The 21,068-nt window shown below is 41.6% G+C and overlaps 1 protein-coding gene across 1 annotated transcript in view; it reads left to right on the top strand.

Annotated features, from left to right (window-relative positions):
* vps37d (VPS37D subunit of ESCRT-I) overlaps positions 1-19,244 on the top strand; it is a 28,040-nt gene extending 8,796 nt beyond the window's left edge. Inside the window, exons 3-4 of the mRNA XM_029519954.1 lie at positions 7,367-7,449; positions 15,335-19,244. Coding sequence (XP_029375814.1) covers positions 7,367-7,449; positions 15,335-15,859 — 608 coding nt within the window. The 3' untranslated portion in view covers positions 15,860-19,244. The remainder of the gene's footprint in view (positions 1-7,366; positions 7,450-15,334) is intronic.
* The last annotated feature ends 1,824 nt before the right edge of the window (positions 19,245-21,068 follow it).

The following is a 21,068-nucleotide window of genomic DNA, read 5'->3' as shown; positions in this document are numbered from 1 at the left end:
AGCTCAAATCCCAGTTGGACCGAAGCATTTCATACTAGATTACACTTTGGGGGTTACGAGTTGCATTAAGAACAAGCCCAGAAAACCAGTAAGTCCAGGGAGCAGCGTTTCCTTGTCAGGCTCACCGTGTGAACACCACAATATCAGAGTGGAGTCTCAAGTTACCATTAAGGTAAGCCCTCAAACTAGACACCTTTTCTCTGGTGAAGCATATTGTTTGAAATGGAATTTGATCATCCTTTCTCCCCCCCGGCTAAAATGCCTTTACACTCAAATACATGAACAGGAGTGTTAGCTCATAGCCATCTCTTCTGCATAGTTCATCAGCTGGTTATAATGTTGGCCTCGTTACATGATAGAACACATTTTTCTCTCAAGTGTATTAATTAATTAAGTCACCGCTCTATATTATTCTTGTTTTAAAAGGACTCAGCTGCTGTCACTAGAATTTTGCTGAAACATTTCCACCAGCTAACGATCAGTCAAGCTGAGACCAAATTCGTTCAAGAAATTCAAACACCATCATAATACTGTTCAGGTCTCCATAGCACTAGAGACAGACTTCTTCAAATGGTCTGTAGAGAATATAGAAATAAATAAATTACAATTTAATTAGTTTGGCAGCAACCGCTAATAAAATCCTGCCTGGCAGCAGAGTTACTATGTTTACTTCTTCTCTGGGGTTTTCAGAATGACTAAAAACATGTCTGTAAAATCTGTTAAAGTAAATATATGCTGTACAAGTACGTCAAGTTTGAAAGATGTTCTACCAACAACTGTGGGGATCTGCCTAATAGATTAATAGATTAAATAAGACCCATTAGCATCAGCCCATTCTATCAGATGTTTGGATTTACTGTCAAGTAACATTTTAAAGAGAAAACAATACTTCTCCTATTTTATTAAACATGAAAATGAGGCATGACTTTTGACAGCTCTGTAACAACCTGAACACCATTTGTCAAGCCTGTGAGCAGAACAGCCTCATTTTTGGCTCCTGACGTCGGTTTAGTGAAACCAGTGTAGATAGACTGTGGAATATCGTTTGATGCTATTGAGTGTTTTCAGCTGTTGGACGGCTGCAGTCTGCTGACAACGGCTAGACGAGCACCTTTTGTCCATTACCCTTCTCCTTTAATCTCCTGTAATCCACGTGCCGATACGTGTTTCACATTAAAGGACCATGAAAGTGCAGGACATGAAGTTGAACCTTAACCCACTGACCACAGTAAAGTCTGCTCACACCCACCAGCTCTCTGCAAACATGGGCCAGCAGCGGTGGATCTCGATCATACTGCAGGAGTGGACTTGTATGTCTTACATGCATACTTTTATTAGTGATGCTGGGTGTGGTCGTGGAAATGGGATTTGGGGCTTCTTTGTTGCCATCATACCAGATCTAAGTGAATGGGAGGTGTGAGAGAAGGCTTTCATGCTCACTTCCTGTGGGATTGTTTCCATCCGGCACCTTTGTAGCCAGAGAACAAAGTTCATATGGTTTCTATAACTAAGCTTTTTGGGGGGGTTTTTTGAATAGAAGGATTAAATGTCAACTTGTCATTTGTGGATTTGAATGTTCCTCCGTGTGTGATACAGACTGTGTGCTGTAGGTCTCGGCATTTATGAGGTGTTTTTCATTTTTAGAAACAGAGCGAGTTCATTGTGTGATACATATTTTAGGTGCTCGGAACGAAAGTGGTGTCAGAGGATACACGGAGCAAGTGAAGATGCTGAAAGTGTTACTCGGTGAAGCTGTCGGGCAAAATGCTAGTTTAGAGTTTCCTTCTACTGCGGCAAAGAGTCAGGATTCAGTGCAGACACCTTCAGCTAGGATGTCTCCTCAGTGAACACGACCGGCCGTGTTGAATCACGCTGAATTCCTTTGAAACAATGCAAAGTAATCAAAGTCAAAAGGAGGACGAGCTTGATGTTATCTAAAACAAATGAACGTTAGAGCGTGTTATGACAGCTGCAGTGGGAGATGTAAAGGCCTTTTTTGTTTTCTAGCCATGCCAGTGGTGTGGCAGCACTGGCTGGTCCGCTGCTGTGGTTCACAGTGAAATAGCTCAACAACTGTGGGATAAATTGCTATGAAATTTGCTGCAGATGTTCATGTTTCCAGGACAATGACTCGTATTGACTTCAATCATCTCCCTATAGCACCACCATGAGGTGGACATTTGTTATTTTGGGTAAATATAGGCTTCATGTTTTCTTATGTTTCATCTGATGTCCAAACTTTAAACTGTCCAATAGAAACCAGCTGTTTATGGCATAATCTATGGCATCGGTAAACCAAACATCTGGTGCTATGTTGTTTGCTATGAAATGTTCCTGACTATAACAGTATGAGAGTGTGTGTGGAAATATTTTGGGCTTGATCTTGTAGCAGAAATCTGTAGACTCACCTCCTATTTCCACCCCCCCCCCCCCCCCACCACCCTCCAAATACTCCAGGCACAGGGCAACAAATTTCATTTCATTCAACTCACTTGAACTTGATTTTTGGAACAAGTTATAACCTTACTGCACAGCAGAGGATTAAATTTATAGGATATCAAGTGCTCCATGCAGCCTCCCCACAACCAACAGTAGACTGAGAGGTGGCATGGATGAAACACATGGAGACCAGGGCTTTCCAAATGGGAGGAACATAAGGGAAAATCCTTAAAATAGATTGAATATAAAGCTGTCGGATGAGGTCTCCACTCGTAGAAACAAGGGTTCTGGCATTGCGCAGTTGCCAGTGTTATTCCTATGGGCTGTATTGACCATGACTGAAAAGGCTGAGGGAAGATCACCAGCCCACAGAAATTCACAGAAATGACACAAAGCCAAAGGACAAAAAGATGTCATTGTACTGATCACACTGTTTGATTGGCAGGACTTGGCAATAAGAATGTGGAAGGAACAGATGGTGGAAAAAGCAGAATTTGATATTGTCTTTCGTTGTAATTTCAGAATTCCCCCCACCCCCCCTCTCTTGGTAAAGAGTATAGCAGCATTCTGCTGTGCGTTCTGAATAATCTTAAAAAAAAAAAGGGCAGAGTGTTACTCTCGGTTTGTCAGGCTTCATGAGAAACTGTGAAGCTGTTACTGCACTGGTGTTTGATATAACAGAAACGCTCTGACAGCGCGGCGAAAAGAGCAGACGTGAGGCTGGAGTGCTGCAGGGAGTTATTCACTGCTGATTTGCTGGCCAATTTTCAAACCCCTAATACATTCACGCAATGACCTAACTGTAATGCCATGACCTATTTGTGTATAATAAGCAGAAGATCACTTGCTGAGCACATTAAACTGCATTTTCTCAGGGGAAAGAATTGTGTTCATTATGATTGACCTACAGCATCAACACGTTTGTGCTGTTTCCAGCTCGTGCTGGGCCCGTCACTCACTGCCATCAGCAGCCTCAGACCAAATGTTTGCTGCACAGCAGCTCCTTGTGCAGCTCTCCAGTCTAAATCTTTATTGGGTTGATTCACCGGCATCTAACCACCTTTACGCTGACAGCCAAGAAACTTATCTCCGGGCTGCAGCTCGCACTGTCATCCCAGAGCGCAGTTTAGCTGTAGTGTTTGTAGTTTAATAGTGCAGCGCCAGGCAGGTGACAGGTGTGTTTGCTATGTTCGTACTCTCAACAATGTCATATCACAAAAAGGAGCTAAAATTAGCTTGTTCACCCAGCTGTTGTGTTTACAACACTGCCAATCAGAGATAATAAACACTAGATCTTCTACAGAGTCATTTGACCTGGAAGTGAATGCTGGCTACACAATTTTCCACTGCAGACAAAAGCCAAATGTCATGGAGTCTCAGGTCCCAGTTTAAATTTGGCTATAGTGGAGCATTGAGCAGCGAAAGAATCACATATTTACCTCAAGAAACCAAAAGTAACAACATAACAGTTGATAAGGCATCAGTCATCTGTGCTCTTTGTTCCTGCTGTCCACAACTGGCCCAGAAACAATGCTATTGCATGTTTCAATGTAAGTAAAAGCTTATGTGCTGCAATAAGCACAGTATGGTGTGAACCAGGAGAAATGTTGTCAACATAATTCAACTGAATGAGAAATTCTAGGTTTTGCAATGATGGCAAAAAGATGTATTCTCTATTACCAATAGCTATTATTTTCAACAGAGTATATATATATATATATATATATATATATATATATATATATATATAGAGTGAATATGGATGATGACAAGATTCTTGATGGTGAATTTGTTGATTCGGGTGTTCTTTTTTTTTTTTTTTCCCCCTTCCTCTCTAACAATAAGGATGCTTCCTCTCACTATGAATGCTTTCACAGTGTTGCACATGAAAAGCACTGCCAGTGGATGTCAGTGGAATAACAATGCCTCTGAGATTAATGCAAAGCTCTGCACACCCGTGTAGTTGTTATGTAAAATCATTCTGTAAAATTACAGTTATGGAACAGTCACTTCTTTTGAATCCTATCGTGATAAGAAACTGCCTGTGCCAGCATTCACTCGATGGAGAATCGGACACACCTATGACATGAGGCTGCTGCAGCGAGGATACAAATTATGACACAAACTGGTGATGAGAAAAAGACAGTGAGGCCAATAATAGGCCCATTTCAGCTTCTTTATACAATTGGCAGTCCTATGACAGATGAATTCCTGCTGTATTGTATCCCATTGTGTGCCGGAGGAGGCTGGAAAGCCTCGCCAGGCTCTATTAACATGTTGGCATCAGCTGTTTGCTGGGAGGTTGCTGCTCAGCCCGCCGTGCATTCACAGTAACCGTCACATCGATCAGTGTCTTCCAAGAACACGGGTCTTGACGGGTCATTGTTTTAGATCACTGTGGGGGATTTTTAGTGCTGACTCTGAACTTGACCAGACCAGACACCTTGACAGCCGCGGCTCGGGGAATGTTGAAGCCCTGATGTTCAATCTGATTATTTGATCGTCAGTGCAGTATCCTCGGCTTTTCACTAACAGCCGACTTGTCACATCTCAGCCAGATGATTTTTGAATACGCAGATGATTCTGTCGGTCCAGTCTCAGAGCTGGGTTTCTGCACCAGATACATGAAATCGAAGCTGACAACAGACAAAAGTACAGTTGACATCAAAGGGCAAGAGAAGGAACATGAATGGGATCCCATTTCTAAATGGATTTTACAGTAAAATAAATATCTAACTCTCCCCTGATCACCCTGATTAACAAAATTTCGAACCAAATGGATAAATTCCAGCATATCTCAGAGATCAGCTAAATAAATATCCAGTTTTATAGTCAGTATGTTGCCTTGAGGTTTTGTTTCTGTTTCCAGTTTTTGATAGGGCTGGTCAGTTTGTCAAGAAACTTTTTAGGAAACATTTTACAGTCAAACAGACTCCCACACTGTTTCCTCTCTCAGGCAGCAGCCGTGCACGTTCGCCTCCACTCATCGTCTCATACTTGCTCCCAGGCAAAACGTGTTACTCCTTTACAGACACCATTCACTCGATAGCACAGCTCTTCACAGCATTGGCCTCCAGCAGCTCCACACCACCCCAACCCCCTTCTCCACATCACTTCCCAACTTCTAAAATGTAGGGCACATACAGCTGCTCCAGGAGTATTTGTTTTCCTGGCTGTCACCTCACATTACACCCCCATCTCCCAACATGTACTGTGTGAGGTCATGAACAAGCCCTCCTCTTAGTGTGCGCCTGCTTTTTTACCACAGCAGGGTTAATATTCATACAACAGTGACCAGAACGCTGGAATAACAGGTTATTAATGCTAAGGTGGCAGTCTGACAGTAAGCAGAATGTAATGGACGGTATTAGGAAAAGGTTTGCTGCAGCCATTTTTTCCCCTCAGGAAGCTTCTTCTCTTTAAAGTGAATTTATATCCTTTATAGATCTGGATGAATTATTTGACCGTTGAACTGCACCACCGTACATCAGTGACAAGCATTTAAAGAAGAGCGTCTTGAGTGAAAAGGCAGCTGCCTGAGCACATTGTCCATTTTCTCTATATCTGTTGAGATGTGTGTCGGAGGGTGGAGATTTCCCCTGAGGGCTTAAGAGTTATTAGAGTCATTACTGTGACCTTTATTTGCCCCCCGGTTTCCACTGAACCCAGCCTGACTTGTGGGGGGTTAGCGTGGTTGTCACAGCGGTTCTTGCGGCGACAAGAGACACTTTGCAGTCAGCCAGGTCAAGCCTGTTCATAATGATGACCAACCGCCGTCCCCAGGAGGTGAACACATGCTGTGTGAGAGCGCTGTACCTCATACATATTAATCAGGCAAGATGTGCACATTTCTGCTTGCATAAGGTGGGTGTCGGTTAGACATGGCATTAGTGGTGCTTCCTGTATGTGAGCCAGTATTATGCTCATGGATTATGACATAAGTAAACACGGAGCAACAAGAAATCCAATTAAAAGCCTCGTCTTAATGAGGCATTTCATTTTATTAAAACTTTGGTCTTACTTTCATTGCCTTCAATGTTGTACTTGGCAGAATAAATATTCTTAGATTTTCTAAAATAATTTATGTTCCTGGGTATTTTATCCCTTTATTACAGGGGTTTTCTCACTGTATTGCCATGATTTAGGCAGTATTTGTATTGGCACCATTTAAAGTATGCCAAATTATCTATGAGCTGTTCCTATTTACAGAGCATCTGCGGATGTATAACTTATATAAATGAAACCCTCCAAGCATAAGATCCAATTTGAGCGCAAAAAAGTGAGTTTTTCTTCAACAAAAAAATCTGCGTCGCTGTCTCTTCTCAGGCTGCTGATCAAATGTGTCACAATGACAAAAAATGATCGTCAGTCATCAGTTTCTTTCCTGATATAATGTTGATAAAGGAGCTGGTTGGCACTTCTGTGGCAGATTGTATTTGAGGCTTTTTCTTTTCTTTTTTAAGTCTTTCTGCATTTTTAATTGTATTGACGTGAACATAAATAATTCAAAGATCCTTTATATGTATGTGTGTCCATCAGCAATAAGCACAATGTTAAGGTGATTTATCCTGAAGCATTCATTTGTTGGAGCTTTATAGATTATTTAGAGAAAATCCAAAGGGACGTAATATGAGGAGGTTGTAAAAAGGAGCGTATGTGGTCAAACCAAACTAAGACCAGCTTCCCAAAATAGCTCAACGTTGAATATTTACAGCCCTCGCTTTTCCTTTTTTCTGACCAACAACTGTCCAGCCCATCACCACCATCTCCTCGTCAGCACATACCCTGAAGGCTCTTTTGTGATTTGGAAAATCATTTTCACTGCTGCCGTTACTTGGTTACTGGATTGTTCTTCCAGTGAAGTCATACCTCACCTCCCTCCTTCCCTCCCTCAGTATGCATCAGTGATGTTTCTTTGTCATTGCAGACACTCGTGTCCAGAAGCACAGCCTGCAGACGGTGCAGAACCTCCTGCAGGAAGAGGTGGCACGAGCTGAAGAGCATTCAGAGGTAAAAAGACAACACTAAACAAAAACAAAAGCCCCCAAACTGCCGCCTTTTTCTCTTGTTCTTGCTGAGAATAAAGCTGTCTTTCTTCATGTTGGCAGCACTGTTGTGGATGAGTCCTGAAAAGCCTGCAGTCTAGCTGACAGCCCACCCACTTCTGTGCAATCTGATCCCTAAAGACACAAGGAACATCTTAGAAACTAACTACATCCTTCATAACTTCTGTAGAAACCCTTTTACACACACACACACACACACACACGCTCTGTTGTACACGTGTTCTGTCATTTCTCCCTTTAGATGTGACAGCTCTAAGGAGAGAAGGGCTGAAAGAGTAGATTTCTCTTGGAGTTTCAGTAGATAAAAGTACTCCCATTAATCTATTTTTCTGACCGACACGGCGATCTAAAGGGTCACAGGTTGGTTAAGCTGAGAAATTATCATCATTGTCTTTGTTTTAGGATTTCTATATGGCTGGAAAATGAGCACATCGCTGGCCGGCAGCTTTCCTGAATCGTCACAATTGTCCCAACCACGACTTTAATAACGCTGTGAACTAAAATAGCAGCTACAAAACAAAGATAAAAACAAAAGAAAATGCGTTTTCCAGAATGCTGTTTCCCTTCCAGGAATTTGCCAGCCAAATTGTCTAAGAACGTTATCAGATTCAGTCTCAAAAGGAGAATGAAGTGTGCGTCTTAATGGTCTCACACTTACAGCCAAACCACCCGGGCTGGCAGTCCCCCCCTCCCCCGGTGACAGTGGGATCAATCTTTCTATTCAAAGGAAATGTTTTCCAAAATGTTTCCAAACAGTTCGTTTAAGGGATCCCAGGGCTGATTTCAAACCAGAAATGTACAACCTTATGTCACGTACAGGCAAAATGTTCCAAAGTGATAATCACCAGGCCCGAACACATCACATGCTCACATGAGGAGCTTAGCGTAGATATTAATTTTCCTTCTTGGCTTCTACATTACAGTGTAAATTCATAACAAAACCTCAGTACTATCAAACCATGAAGAGACTGGAGCTTTGGTTTTATATGCAGAGGGTTTTGTTATGTCTGCCTACACCACAGCAGAAGAGAGATACACATTTTGTTGGTGGTGCTACAAGTATTGGGGAAAAAAAAAACAAAAAACAAAAACTCAACAGCAGCCTCGTTTTTTGGAAAACAAAATCCCACTCAGTGTGGCTCGTCCACAGACCTCAATCTAAACAGTCAGAAAAACACGATTTACATTCTCCAGGAATGTCATCAGACCCCCACCAGCCTATGACAAAATATTTCACCTCTTTTCAGACACTCTGATACTCCGAGGTATAAGATGATGAATTGAGGTTCATAATGAGATCACAATCGAAGCTTCACTTCAACGACAGAACAAACAACGCGGCACAAAAGCTCATAGTCATGTTTTCACCTGAACATGCTCTCTGACAGTCGCTTGTAGATTTCCATCATAAAGCTGCACTGATATTCTCACATGCATGTACAGACATGACAAGTCCTGTGCACAGGCAACGCACACACACAAACTCACACAGACTGTTTTTTTTTTTTTTTTTTTTTTTTTTTTTTACTCTCCTCCCTCATTCATAATGGATAGACATCAGTGGACCTCATCTGGTGTGTGCTGTAGCTGGACAAAGAAAACAATATATCTAAATTGCATGTTCTTCAAATATCGTCAGAGACATTGTTTATTTTTGATTTGACCGTCCCTGAGAGCAGCTGTCCCGATCGCATGCTCATTTGGCTCATGGTGGATTATAGCTGGGTTTTAATAAAACCCAGAATCATTTTCTGGCATTTTTGTTTTTATGTGATTAATGAAAGCGCAGAGAGAAAGAGACAGGAAACAGGTCTGCAGCCAAAAACAAACCACAGCTCTTGATATGCTTCGTTGACTAATAGGATATCAATATACATCCATAATTATTTATTTTTATAGAAATATTAATTTACTACAGGGGTTAAAGAAATGTTTTGTTTTAAGCTCATTTTGTTTGATCAACGCTTCATTCATATTCCATGATCAAAATGTGATGTTTTCTTAATGAACAGCTGGAGCTGTTCACTTGTACCAAGAAAAATATGTTTAATCTTCAGTATTTCACGAGCTGTTCAATTTGTCCAGATTAAATATAAAAACAGCACACATGTGCATGGCCACAAACAATTTGCAACGCACGGTGGAGGTTTTGTTCAATATCAGTCCATCCATTATGCTGTGTTTTAAAATGAATTAATTAGCCATCAATGACCCACCCAGTCAGAGAATTTGAAGCTAAAGGATAGAAAATATACAAAGAATATTAAACAGATTGCTGGAATTTAATGTCAGTTGGACTTTAAAATTGAAATCCGTGGTTTTATACTGTCAGTGTTTGATGTTTACATAGTGCATAACAGGAATATCTCAAAGTATACATGAGGACGTCTGTTGGAGTAGAACCAGCGTTTATTTTTGAGCGGCTTGATGATTCATCTTTCTCTTTATGGTCTACACCAGATACAGAAACCTGGAGCTGTGATCTCACAGTAATTCATAACATTCACTCCTGTGAACGTGATGCACATCTCCTGTTTAAATCCCTCATGTTTCCTTTGGCCTTGATCGGAACGGTGAGGGAGTCTTGTTCACAGATGAAACCTCCACTACTGCTGCTGCTGCCACAGGCTCAGATTGATCCACTCAGCTCACCTCCCCCACCTCACATGGCTCCAATCAATACCTCTATGACTCCATGAGCCATTAAAACATCCGTCCGCTGATTGATTACGGTGCATCCTTTACCAGCCCAACAACGCCACGCTGCATGAATGCTCAGAAAACACCTGGGGAGGAACGTAACACTGGGTGTTGAACAGAAGCTGTGCTTTGTATCAACTCCTCAGTCATTATAGCATTTTCATGATGAAATAATCCTTAAACTGGCATGCCTCTATGAGTAGGTGTACCTTAAGCCAAAGCTCTGTGACAAAAACAAAGACTTGCAGTCTCGCTATCTTGTATCTTGATCTAAGACGTTTCTGTGTGCATGTGTGTGTGTCAGACGGAAATCCTTTCCTTTGAAGATTGCGGCCAACAATATTATTTATTTATTTTTATTTTTTTAATTCTGTTGCCTTAAGTGAGGCAGCCTTCCTTTATTAGAAAGATTCATCGTCAGGTACCAACATGAGCAAAGGGATGAATTCAAACCGATTGTTGTCCCCGGAGCTTTGTTGAATTGCTCCTAACGGGGTCATTGCAGTTCAACCCCCACCCCCTTTAGCCTTTAGAAGGAACTTGTTACTTTATTGTTGCAGAGCTGAGCTGAGCCAGGGGCAATGAATGGATCAGGCTGATTTAGGCTTCAACTCGAGTTCATAGCCTCGTGTTTTCAAGGGCTTGCTGATGATGTCTTAAAGCTGCCGGACTGCAGCCAAGGGGAGGCTGGTGTTCTCTGTTGTGGTCTGTCATTCACACACTAGTTCACTGGATTTAAGGCCCAGTAATTAAGGATTTCCCCTGTAGGAATCTTGCTGTAGAACTGGGACTCTCTCACTTCCTTAATCTATTAAAAGAAACCTCATTCTCTGTTTATGCGATTTAACAGATCAGGTTCCTGTGGATATAGATACTGTGGCAAAGGTGGAGTAATAAAAACTGAGTTTTAATTAGGATATGATATGTTAACATAAACTGAGACTGATGAAAACTCTTCAGGGCAAAGTTGCATCCTCATCTATGGATCAAAACAAAGACAACATCAGAGACAGGACTGTGCAGTCCATCTGTACAGAAGGAAATTCATTACAGGCAATAAAAATATATTAAAGTTATTGTCGCTTGAAGCAGCAAACATCCCTTTAAGGACTGAGAGATCATCGACAGCTTATGATTTGATGAAACTCTGTTTCCTCAAAATGTATTAACTTAGTATTATTTGTTGCTTTATGTTCATATTATATTTTATTTGCGCAAGGCTGATTTTTATATGATAGCTGCCAAAAGCAAAGCTTGCTCAGCACTGAATATAGCCCCAAATGCCAAAGGAACATGTGGAAATGGTATGTGCGGTCTTATTTTGTATGAGAAGCAGTCCAAAAACACAGATATACTCAGTTTGCTGCTATTCAACTCAAATGAAAAAAGAAATACCAGTAAATATTCTGTATCTTGGTACTAAACTTGAAATGATAAATCATTCAATCAATCAAAGCAGTGGCCAGTTAATTTTCTGTCACCTGGTAAATGATAAATGATCAGTAGTTGAATTTTCCATTTATTCTTTCATAACCTTCATAATTACCAATTAAAACCAGATTAATAAGATACTGCTCAGATGTAGTTGAGGGATATTTCTGCAGTTAAAACTGGAAGAAGAGGTGTTTCATGAAGCATCAGTCTCAAAACACTGACAAAAGATGTTATTTTCTGAAGGTAAAAATCTAGTCATGGTTAATAGTCAAACAAGTGACCAGATCGTCAACGAAGCAGGAAGTTTAATATTAATGATTGTTAACGTTTGTCTGCTTTTCTGCTTCCTCTTTATTTGATTTGACACACTTACACATTTATGTTGCATCACAAAGTAAGCACATAACACTTCTATGTAGAATTCTTGTTTGTCTACCACACACGAAAATAAACAACCCCCCACCTGGGAACATCTGTTGTGTATTGACAGCAAGACCAATAAACTCACAATCTGAGGTTATTTAATGGCGTCCACACCAGATGGAGAATCTCACACAACACTGTGGGGGGGGGGATGCTGTGGGAGGAGAGCCAATAAACCACAAACTCTGCCAATCACATGATGCTGTTGACCAAGGCGAGTGATGCCTGATTGAGGACCAGCCAATGAGGAGAATTTACACCCCAACAAACATCTGCTCTCAAGTTTATTCTCCAGTCATAACAAGTACTCTGTTTGTCTATAGGCTGATGGATCTTACTCTTCTGAGCCATAAAAACAGTGAAAACACCGTCGCACCGGGTGATATTACCTGCCGCTCATTTCCAGTGAGTCCCACAAACAAGATCTGTTGACGCAAAACTGGAGCAGTAAATTGGTGGTAATCTGTAACATGTGCACGTTTTACTTCTGTCTGAGTAATGGCTGCTGTAAAAGTTATATCACCTAGCAGTGCGGGTGGGCGAGTGGTTGGCGCTCATGCCACATTTTTCTGGGTTCGACTCCAACACACGACCCATGCTGCATGTCATTGCCCTCCTGTCTGCCACCGAATATCATCGGAATAAAGGCAAAGAAACCCAGAAAATGTTGCATCACCCAGCTGTTATGGAATTACTGAAGGGAAACTGTACATTACTGAGCTGCTTTTAAAGAATTAAATCTTTAGCGGGAAAGAGTCGGTTAGATTGAAAACTATGTCTGGGAAGGGGAAGATGGTGTTTAGAGACACATTCAGTCTCTTTAAAAAGAAGCTAACTGCTCTATTTACCCATCTTCATTTAATCATGCACTCTGATTAGGTAAAACTTTTATTATTGTCTCCCAATCAGGCTTTTATTCTGTAAAGCACCTGTGTGTGATCAGGAACTATATTAATGTCTGTTGACAAATACAAGAAGGAAAAATCCAAAAACTGCATTTGTTTCCCATTTTCTCAAGGCTTTTTATCTTATATATACACAGCACAACACTGGTGTAATACAAAAATTGCACTTCACTCAAGATGTTTTTAACCAAATTGCTTTTGAAATGATCTCTCCGGCTGCCTGAAAATAAACTGCTCTTCAGCGCGTTCAGTACGTTTTCAGGCTCAGAGGAAACCGGGTCACCAGGAGAAATCAGGTTACAGTGAACACAGCTAAAACGATCTATTAGTCAATTGACAGTAAAATCTCAGGCAGCCATTTTAAAAATCGATGAATCATTTATGTGAGGGTGAACTGGAACTGCTGGTCAGACAAAACAAAGACATCTTAGTGGGTCACCTTATGTCATTTATTGACAGAAATGAATAAAACACGTCAGTCAGTCCAGTTTGTTGTTTTGTGATATTGTCTGCATCTAGTTGGTGATATTTCACCTCTACACAGTTTCTTTCTTTCTTACAGTAGCCTGATCTTTGACACGACACAGAAGGTTTCTTTTAACAGATGGAGAAAATCTGTTGAATCAGTGCTATTTCACAATCAGAATCTTCAGTTTCTAGTTTTTATGGAAGTGATTATCTTATGTGAAAATGTTTTTGACTTCCACAGTATGTTGTGTTGCTGTGAAATCTGACTTATTTGGACTTTAAATTGGATGTTGGTCCATTTTACTGATTTTCATCATGGTCATCATTTGGGCTCAGACTGTTTCCACAAAAAAGCTAAAAATCCAGTTATAAAAAAAGACTTCAGTTTCATAAACCTTACTGGTGTGAAAAAAAACCATAATGGAAGCTGGGATGAATAAAATATGATGTTACCCTGAAGCGGCCCTGACGTGTGAACTGTAAACATTGTCTGGCTCGTTTGGGCGGTCGACTACACTTGACAGTTGCCCTTTCACACCTCCAGCACCCAACAGGAGATTGTCTCCGCGAGATGCGTTCTCACTCCTGGAAGTGCTGTGTTTCATTTGGGTGAGGGGAAGACACCTGAGTAGATCGTGCAGAAACTTCATCAGCACTCCTGCTCGCTCATCGCGGCGTCAGCAGACAATGACCTGCTTTGTTCACACATCGCATCAGTCCTGGTCCTGGCACCGGGGAGGGCTCAGCGGAAAAGTCAGTTTAATGTCAAGCTTCAGTTGATTTGGCCGTTCGAGTCGACACATTCAGCTCCTCCAGGGGTCCAGTGCACTCAGACATGTTGGATAAAGTGTAAACTTGCCCCCATGAAGTTTGTGTCCTTTTAAAGTTCAGGTCGCTCCAGCAGAAATGTGGTTGTTTTTGTCTTTTCTCTCTTCTCCAGACTTTAGAAACCTCATTTAATTAACCTGTAAGAAACACACTTATTGCAAAGTCGATGTTATCTGGTCACTGAGGTGTATCAAAACAGACTGAAGCAGAGATGCATGAAGTGGCCTCTATATCAGCAGAGCTTGGAAAGTCTTAGAAAGCATCACGTTGGGCTCCATTTAGAGTCTTACATTTAATTAACTTTTTCCAATGCATGGGTTGTATGTCTGAGCTGAGAGTAACTCTCTGTGACTGTGTGATTGTGGAAGAGGAGGGTTCATTCTTTAATGAAAAGAAATGCTTTAGATTTAGTTAATCCACCGTCAGGTCTCTGCTACAGCTGATCCAGGTTCAGGTTCATGTGCACTGACTAAAATTTGATTTTAATTTGGATTTATTTGTGTAGTTTATCTGTTGTTAGCCTAATTGCCCTACTGGTTTCCTTTCCATGTCCACTATGACTGAACTTTTTCTGTTGTAAAATAGTTTCGTCTACAAGCCTCCCATGTTTTACTCAGGTGATCATGCAGAATTTAATGAACCAAACTACCAAAACATGAATAGTTTTCTGCTCTTTCGCCTCAGTCTGGTGGAAAAATGAATCAGGTTTGGCCTTAAAAAGTTTTCTATGGTTTATTACACAAATATAACTTCAGCTCTCAGCACTCAGCTCATCCAGACTCGGCTCCTCACATCCTGGGAACTCATTTCACAGACAGATCAGACGGCTTTCAAACGCTGCCAAATGTAACAGTTGCTGCACATGGATCATTGTTAGGCGCGTAAAATGTTCTTACAGTGAAATGTTGTAGCTGCCAAACTGTGCCAGAGTTCATGGGTAAACATCCCAGAGCTGATTAAATCCTCTTTATACTTCGAAGAGTTTGTTTGAACGGCTCCCTGCGGTTGGACCTCCCTTTGTGTGTTGTCCTGTCTCCTGATGCTGGTTTATTTGTCTGCCCTGCTTCACAGGAGCTGCTTGAGAAGTTCATGGAAGGAAACGCAGGCCTGGATGAGTTCTTGGACTCCTTCCAAAGCTCCAGGAAGACGTATCACATCCGCCGGGCGCAGGTGGAGAAGGTGCAGGAAATCGCTCAAGCTAAGTGGCAGCTGAGCAAAACCAAGGAGGAGAGAAAAGTCCCAGAGGTGAAAAAGGACTTGGAGCCGCAGCGGCCCAACGGCTTTGTAGCACAAGGACCTTTAAGAGTGTTCCAGGTACGCTACGGCCTCACGCCGGCCATCCTCCTCCCTCATTACCCCTTGTCTCCCCCTGCCTCAGCCCCAGCCCATCAAAGTAGTACCCCAACATCTGAACCTCAGCTGGGACAGACCCACATCCTCAGCCCCAGCACCCCGCTCCCAGGACACGGCCAGCCTGTCGGCCTCAGATACATCGGACAGCTTAAGCCGGGGGGCTGGCCGGCTAACGGGCGGCCGGTGAGAGTTCAGCAGCTTTACAGGCCCAACCCTCAACAGCCCGAGCCGCCGTACCGATAAGCCCGAGGAGCGGGGAGGATGAAGAAGAAAGGCCGGTCTGAGAGGTCTTCCAAGAACATGGAACCAAACAGTGGCTGTCACAATCATGTAAGAAAAGACTGATCCAGAGACAGGCAGCGCTGCGGGTGTCCGTTTCTGTTCTCCATCCACGACACTCAAACGTAACCATCAGAGGGAAGCGAGCAGAGCACAGAAAGAGATTAAGGTAGAGAGTTGATAGGGAGGACTGGGGATGGGTCTCCATAGCCAAGTCCATTTTGGATCCAGTGAAAAACACTCGATACGCACAGATATCCCATCAAAGCTTTCATCTGGCCTTGTTCTACATCAGTAAAGAGCAAACAGAAACAGAGAGCGAAGGAACAACACACCAGCAAAAGAGGTAATAACTCTGTTTTACATCACTTGGTGTTCGTGTTGATCTGAGCAGATTAAAGGGAAAACGCAAAAAGAACAGACTAAATTCAGAAAGAACAGCAGCTGTTTTATCCAGATGCAGCTGTTCACACCTCTTCAGCAGCTCAACCTGGCAGATGAATATTTAAATGTGAATGTGTAGCCCTCACCCCAAACACGCTGCTGGCATTAGCACGGCGGAAATGAGGACGTCCAAACTGACAGTGAAGCAGCGGTGTTCAGGTTAGTCACTTACAACAGATGAAAGTAGTTAATCAGCCTGAGATCAGTTATTATGACACAAAGGCTTCGTGACAAAATCACATTAATGCGTCACTTCGGAGCTCTACAGCTCAGCGGGAAGTCTCATTATTTTAACGCTGCTTCCCAAAATCCACAACCCGACTCAGGGAAGGACAAAAATATACCGCACAGGGCTCATACATTTACTCTCTGTCAGTGTGATAAAGGCAGAACTAACTAACTCCCCCAAAAAAATAACGGAATCAAATGTGCTTTTCATTTTTAAACCCTTTTAAAAGCATCTAATGATGATGGTATCTCAACAGCATCAGTTACAGCCTCCAGCTGGCACTCATCTGTAGGTAACAGCCTCCATATTTGACTGTACAGTTAACTACAGCTGTTAATTTCACATCATATATTCTGCTGCTCAGGCTAATTTGGTTGCAGTTATCACTTTATCATCACACATGAGATCACATGAGATTCCCTGACAGGTTAGATAATGAAAAGTCAGATTTGTGGATTTAAACTCACTGAAGCGCTGTCGAGCCCCATCCCCAGCGAAGAAATGTGCGTGGTCATTGTTATTTTTTATTTTTTTGTGTGTGTTTTTTTTTTTGGAACACTGAAGGGTGTGAAGCACATCTACGTAAAAAAATGATCTCATTGTTCATTCATAGAGCGAGAAGCTTTGTGAGAGGAGTCGACAGAGTGAATGATGACATCAATAAAGTGTTTAATATAAACTCTCACTGTTTGTCATCCATCAGATGAGGCAGAGACATTCATCCTTGGAGCCCAAGGTAATGAATGCTGATGTCTGACTGCTGCAGAGGGAGGTTTAAATAGACATACTGATACTGTGGGTGGTATTTATTAATAACTCCCAGACTATAAACTGCCAATAGTACTTGCAGTGTCACGTGTGTTAGCATCACAGGCGATTAGCCGAACCCTTCTGCCTTCTTGTGCGATTTCACGAACAGTGTGGCAGCTCGCACATCAACGAGCGGTTTATTTATTCATGTAAATCCTATTTTAAATGGCTGACTTCAAAGCTTCTTGTTTACCATGCTAAATGAAGAGCTGCTGCTCCTTTCAAGACAGCCACTGGTTTCTTTTTTCTTTTTCTTATTTTATTTCTCCCCCAAACTGAGGTGCAGCGTGAGGGGAAAGTTAATCTCTACGAGAACACCGGTGGTCTTCACAGCCACACGCAGACAGGAGGTTTACTGTTTTTGTTTTTACTGTCATCATCTGTCCATTTAAAGGGAACACTCTGGATTGTAGTTGTGCTGGTTCTGCTTTTGAACGCACATTTTGATCATCAGTAACTCATAAGTGCATGCTTACTACAGCTTGACAAAGTACATGAAAATGCCTTTTGCAGGCCAGTGCCCAGTTGCATCAAGCGTCTTAAGAAAATGTTGTCAGTGTAAAGAAAGACCTGTTGCAATCAAATGATATTTAAAGAAGTACAAAATGTCAACAATTTAAAGGGTAGCCACTTGTTTTTGATTTTTTTTTTTCCTTAATACTAGTTTTCCATCTTTTCCTGGAAAGTCGACTGTCCGAATCATCAGCTGTTAAAAAGTCCATAAGTCAGTTCAGGTACCTTCTTTAACTGGTGACTATAAATGTGCCAAGAAAGTTCAAACCCAGTGGAGGCTTTATTATTTTTTTATTACTTGTCTGTCTTTCTCCTCCTCCTTCCAGTTGAGATTGATTTCTTTTCTGGTGGTTTTGTTCTTTTTTACATTATTTTTATGAATTTATTTAGTGACTGACTGACTCTTAATGAAGATTTGAAACACGACTCTGTCCTTTAAATCAGTGACTCTCAAAGCTTAGACCACCAACCCCCATCTGATAAGACGTGTTTGTGATGATAAATTACAGAAAGTGTTTAAAACCCGTATGCATTCGTATGCATTGAATTATAATGCAAATGAATTATTCCTCTTGTGCTGAAAGACCATTTGGGGGGCCTCTGACCCCACGTTGAGAACCACGGTTTTAAAACAGCTGACTCATTTTAAATTTCATGCAAAGATTAATCGCATCTGTGCACTAAATATTATTTTGCCAGGAGAAAGTTAATTTTGCTTAGCCTGCAAACAAAACCTGTCCAACAGTGAATCCTTTCTTTGATCTCTACGGAAAACAAAGTGTAAAAAAGACAAGAAGTTTTATAGCAGCCTCCAGGTTGGGACTAATGGACGTTATGCTGTGACAGTCATTTTCCTGGTTCATGAATCGTGTGTTAATTTGTGAGCTTTAAAGGTGCTAAAAGGCTGATCCTGCTGCCTTTGCACAGAAGCAGGCTGGCTGTTGTTATTGGTCCCTGTCTTTATGCTAAGCTAAGCTAACGGCTGTAGGTTTCACGTTTAAAGGGCCGTCGGATGTAACTGGGCACTGGCTCCAACCAAACATGCAGTTCTGTGTCCACTCAGGGTCTTTAGAGTTAAAAAACATGCAGTGCTGCTTCTGAAGCTGTAGCACAGATGGACCCGGGGACGTCATACCCATGGATCTCATGTTACCCCCCCACGTTGGAGAAAAGTCCAGACTAAACACGACCATAATGGTGACACCAGGATATTCCACTGTTGCGTTGAGATTTGACTGAATGTTGTAATAATAATAATGATAATGATAAAGTTTGTAATACTGTTATTGTCAGCTTTATTTTACTAGTCCTGTATTTTCCAGCCAGTCTTCTGGAAATGTCAAATTGTAATTTGAAGTCAGTCAGTCAGTCAGTCAGCGGGCAACAGGTAACTGAAGAAAGATGATATTTGTGCCTGTAAATTAAAATCATAAAATTACAAACTTTCACTTAGCTAATTTACAATTTGATTCTTACAAATGTATGTGTAACTTAATGACTGTTGCTCTTTGGGGAAAAATCCTAATAAGGACATTTTCCAGAAAATTCTCTGTAAAACACAGGACAGGTAAGATAAAGTGTGACCTGACTGTTGTTGTAACAGTGCTGTCTCAGTACATCTAAACTGAATCTCATTTTATTCAGGCCTCATCATCCGTTAATAAGAAATTAGACAATTGTGTGTTTCAAAATTCCTCAAAATGTAAAAGTGCTTGTTTCTGCAACTGTGGTTTTGTTTGTCCTGTCTATTAAACTGTGTGTCTTTTCTATCAGGGACTTTGCTCAGCAGCCTTCTTTATTTAAACAAAAAAAAGCAGTTACTAAAACACAATTAAAAATTTAAATGAAGTGGCCACTCGCTGAGCCAAACAGCCTGAAAACATTTGAGATGATTTGCATGAAGGAGCCGTGGCCGCCTGCGTTCTTACCAGACGATTCTGAGCCGTGTCAGCGCCGATCAGCAGTGAGTGAAGACGAGCTAATAATATCCAAGTCGACTCATTTTCATCGCTGCTCTGCGCCACATCAGCTCATGTGCTCAGCAGCTGCACTCCAGTTGGTGTGAGTGTGTGTGGCTGGGCCCACGTGGCTGTCAGAAACCTTCAGCGTAAAACGAAGTGGCACTTTGACCTCGTTACACCTAGGAGGGGGAAACATTTAAATCCGTTGTGTGTGTGTGTTGTTTATCTCCCTTCTTTCATTTTGGTGATGCAATCAGCGGTTGGCACTCCACTTTTTAACTGTGTTTTCAAGTTCATATGATGACTAACTAATCTGCGGGGGCCTTATGTTAATTTTTTGTGGGTTTACGACAGAACAATGGGAATAAAACATCTTAATTCCTCGTGAAAGAGCATGTCAGCCCCACACAGCTGGTGGTTAAAATGCTTCTTCTGTATATCGTTGCTTGAAATGAAAGGACAGGAACAGCACAAACACTCCTGAGCCTTTGGGGAGATCTGTGCAATTTGTATCAAGATGTGGAGGAACTGGAAATGTTCATGTGGCTTTTATTGTGTTACAGATCTGTGATCCTAAGTATGTGTTGTCACGGTGGAGTCTGGTCGGAGCAGACAAGAGCAGTTGCAACGATTTTCCAAATCAAAATAATTGCACTAAATGACGTTAAAGAGACAGGTTTTATATTTTCCGGACACAAAACGGTGAAGCGTCGGCGCCACAGAGCTTTGTTAAAGATGAAGCCGTTACAGCCCACGTGCACATGACCGACAGGAGAGACTCATCAATATTATATAACAGCACAGTCTAAAGTGAAAACAGTGCTGGAAATAAATCTGTTTTCTGCTGCTGTTCAAAATCTGACTTCACAAAAAGTTAAGTAGGTTACAGATACACAGGAGAAGTCATATCTACCTGAGAGCTAAACAGAGGAAGCACCTCAAAACACGAGGAAAAGTAAAATCACTGCGCACAAACAGAAGCTCCCAACATCTAGGTCAGGACTCCAGAGGTGGTCACGGGATTAATTCATGCACTGTACTTTTTCCGGTTTTATTACCGAAGCATTTTCTGAGTGAGTTTACGTGCTCAGTCTCTAGTTTAAAATCTTCTTCAGTAAATATTTAGATGATGGCACCATTTAGAGGAAAAAGTAAACCTTACAGCAGGTTCAGATAACAACAACAAACCAAAAGCCAAACTAGTAGCATTGTGGGT

This window comes from Echeneis naucrates, chromosome 14, assembly GCF_900963305.1.
Source record: "Echeneis naucrates chromosome 14, fEcheNa1.1, whole genome shotgun sequence".
Taxonomy (NCBI): Eukaryota; Metazoa; Chordata; class Actinopteri; order Carangiformes; family Echeneidae; genus Echeneis; species Echeneis naucrates.
This window is presented reverse-complemented; position numbering and strand designations above follow the sequence as displayed.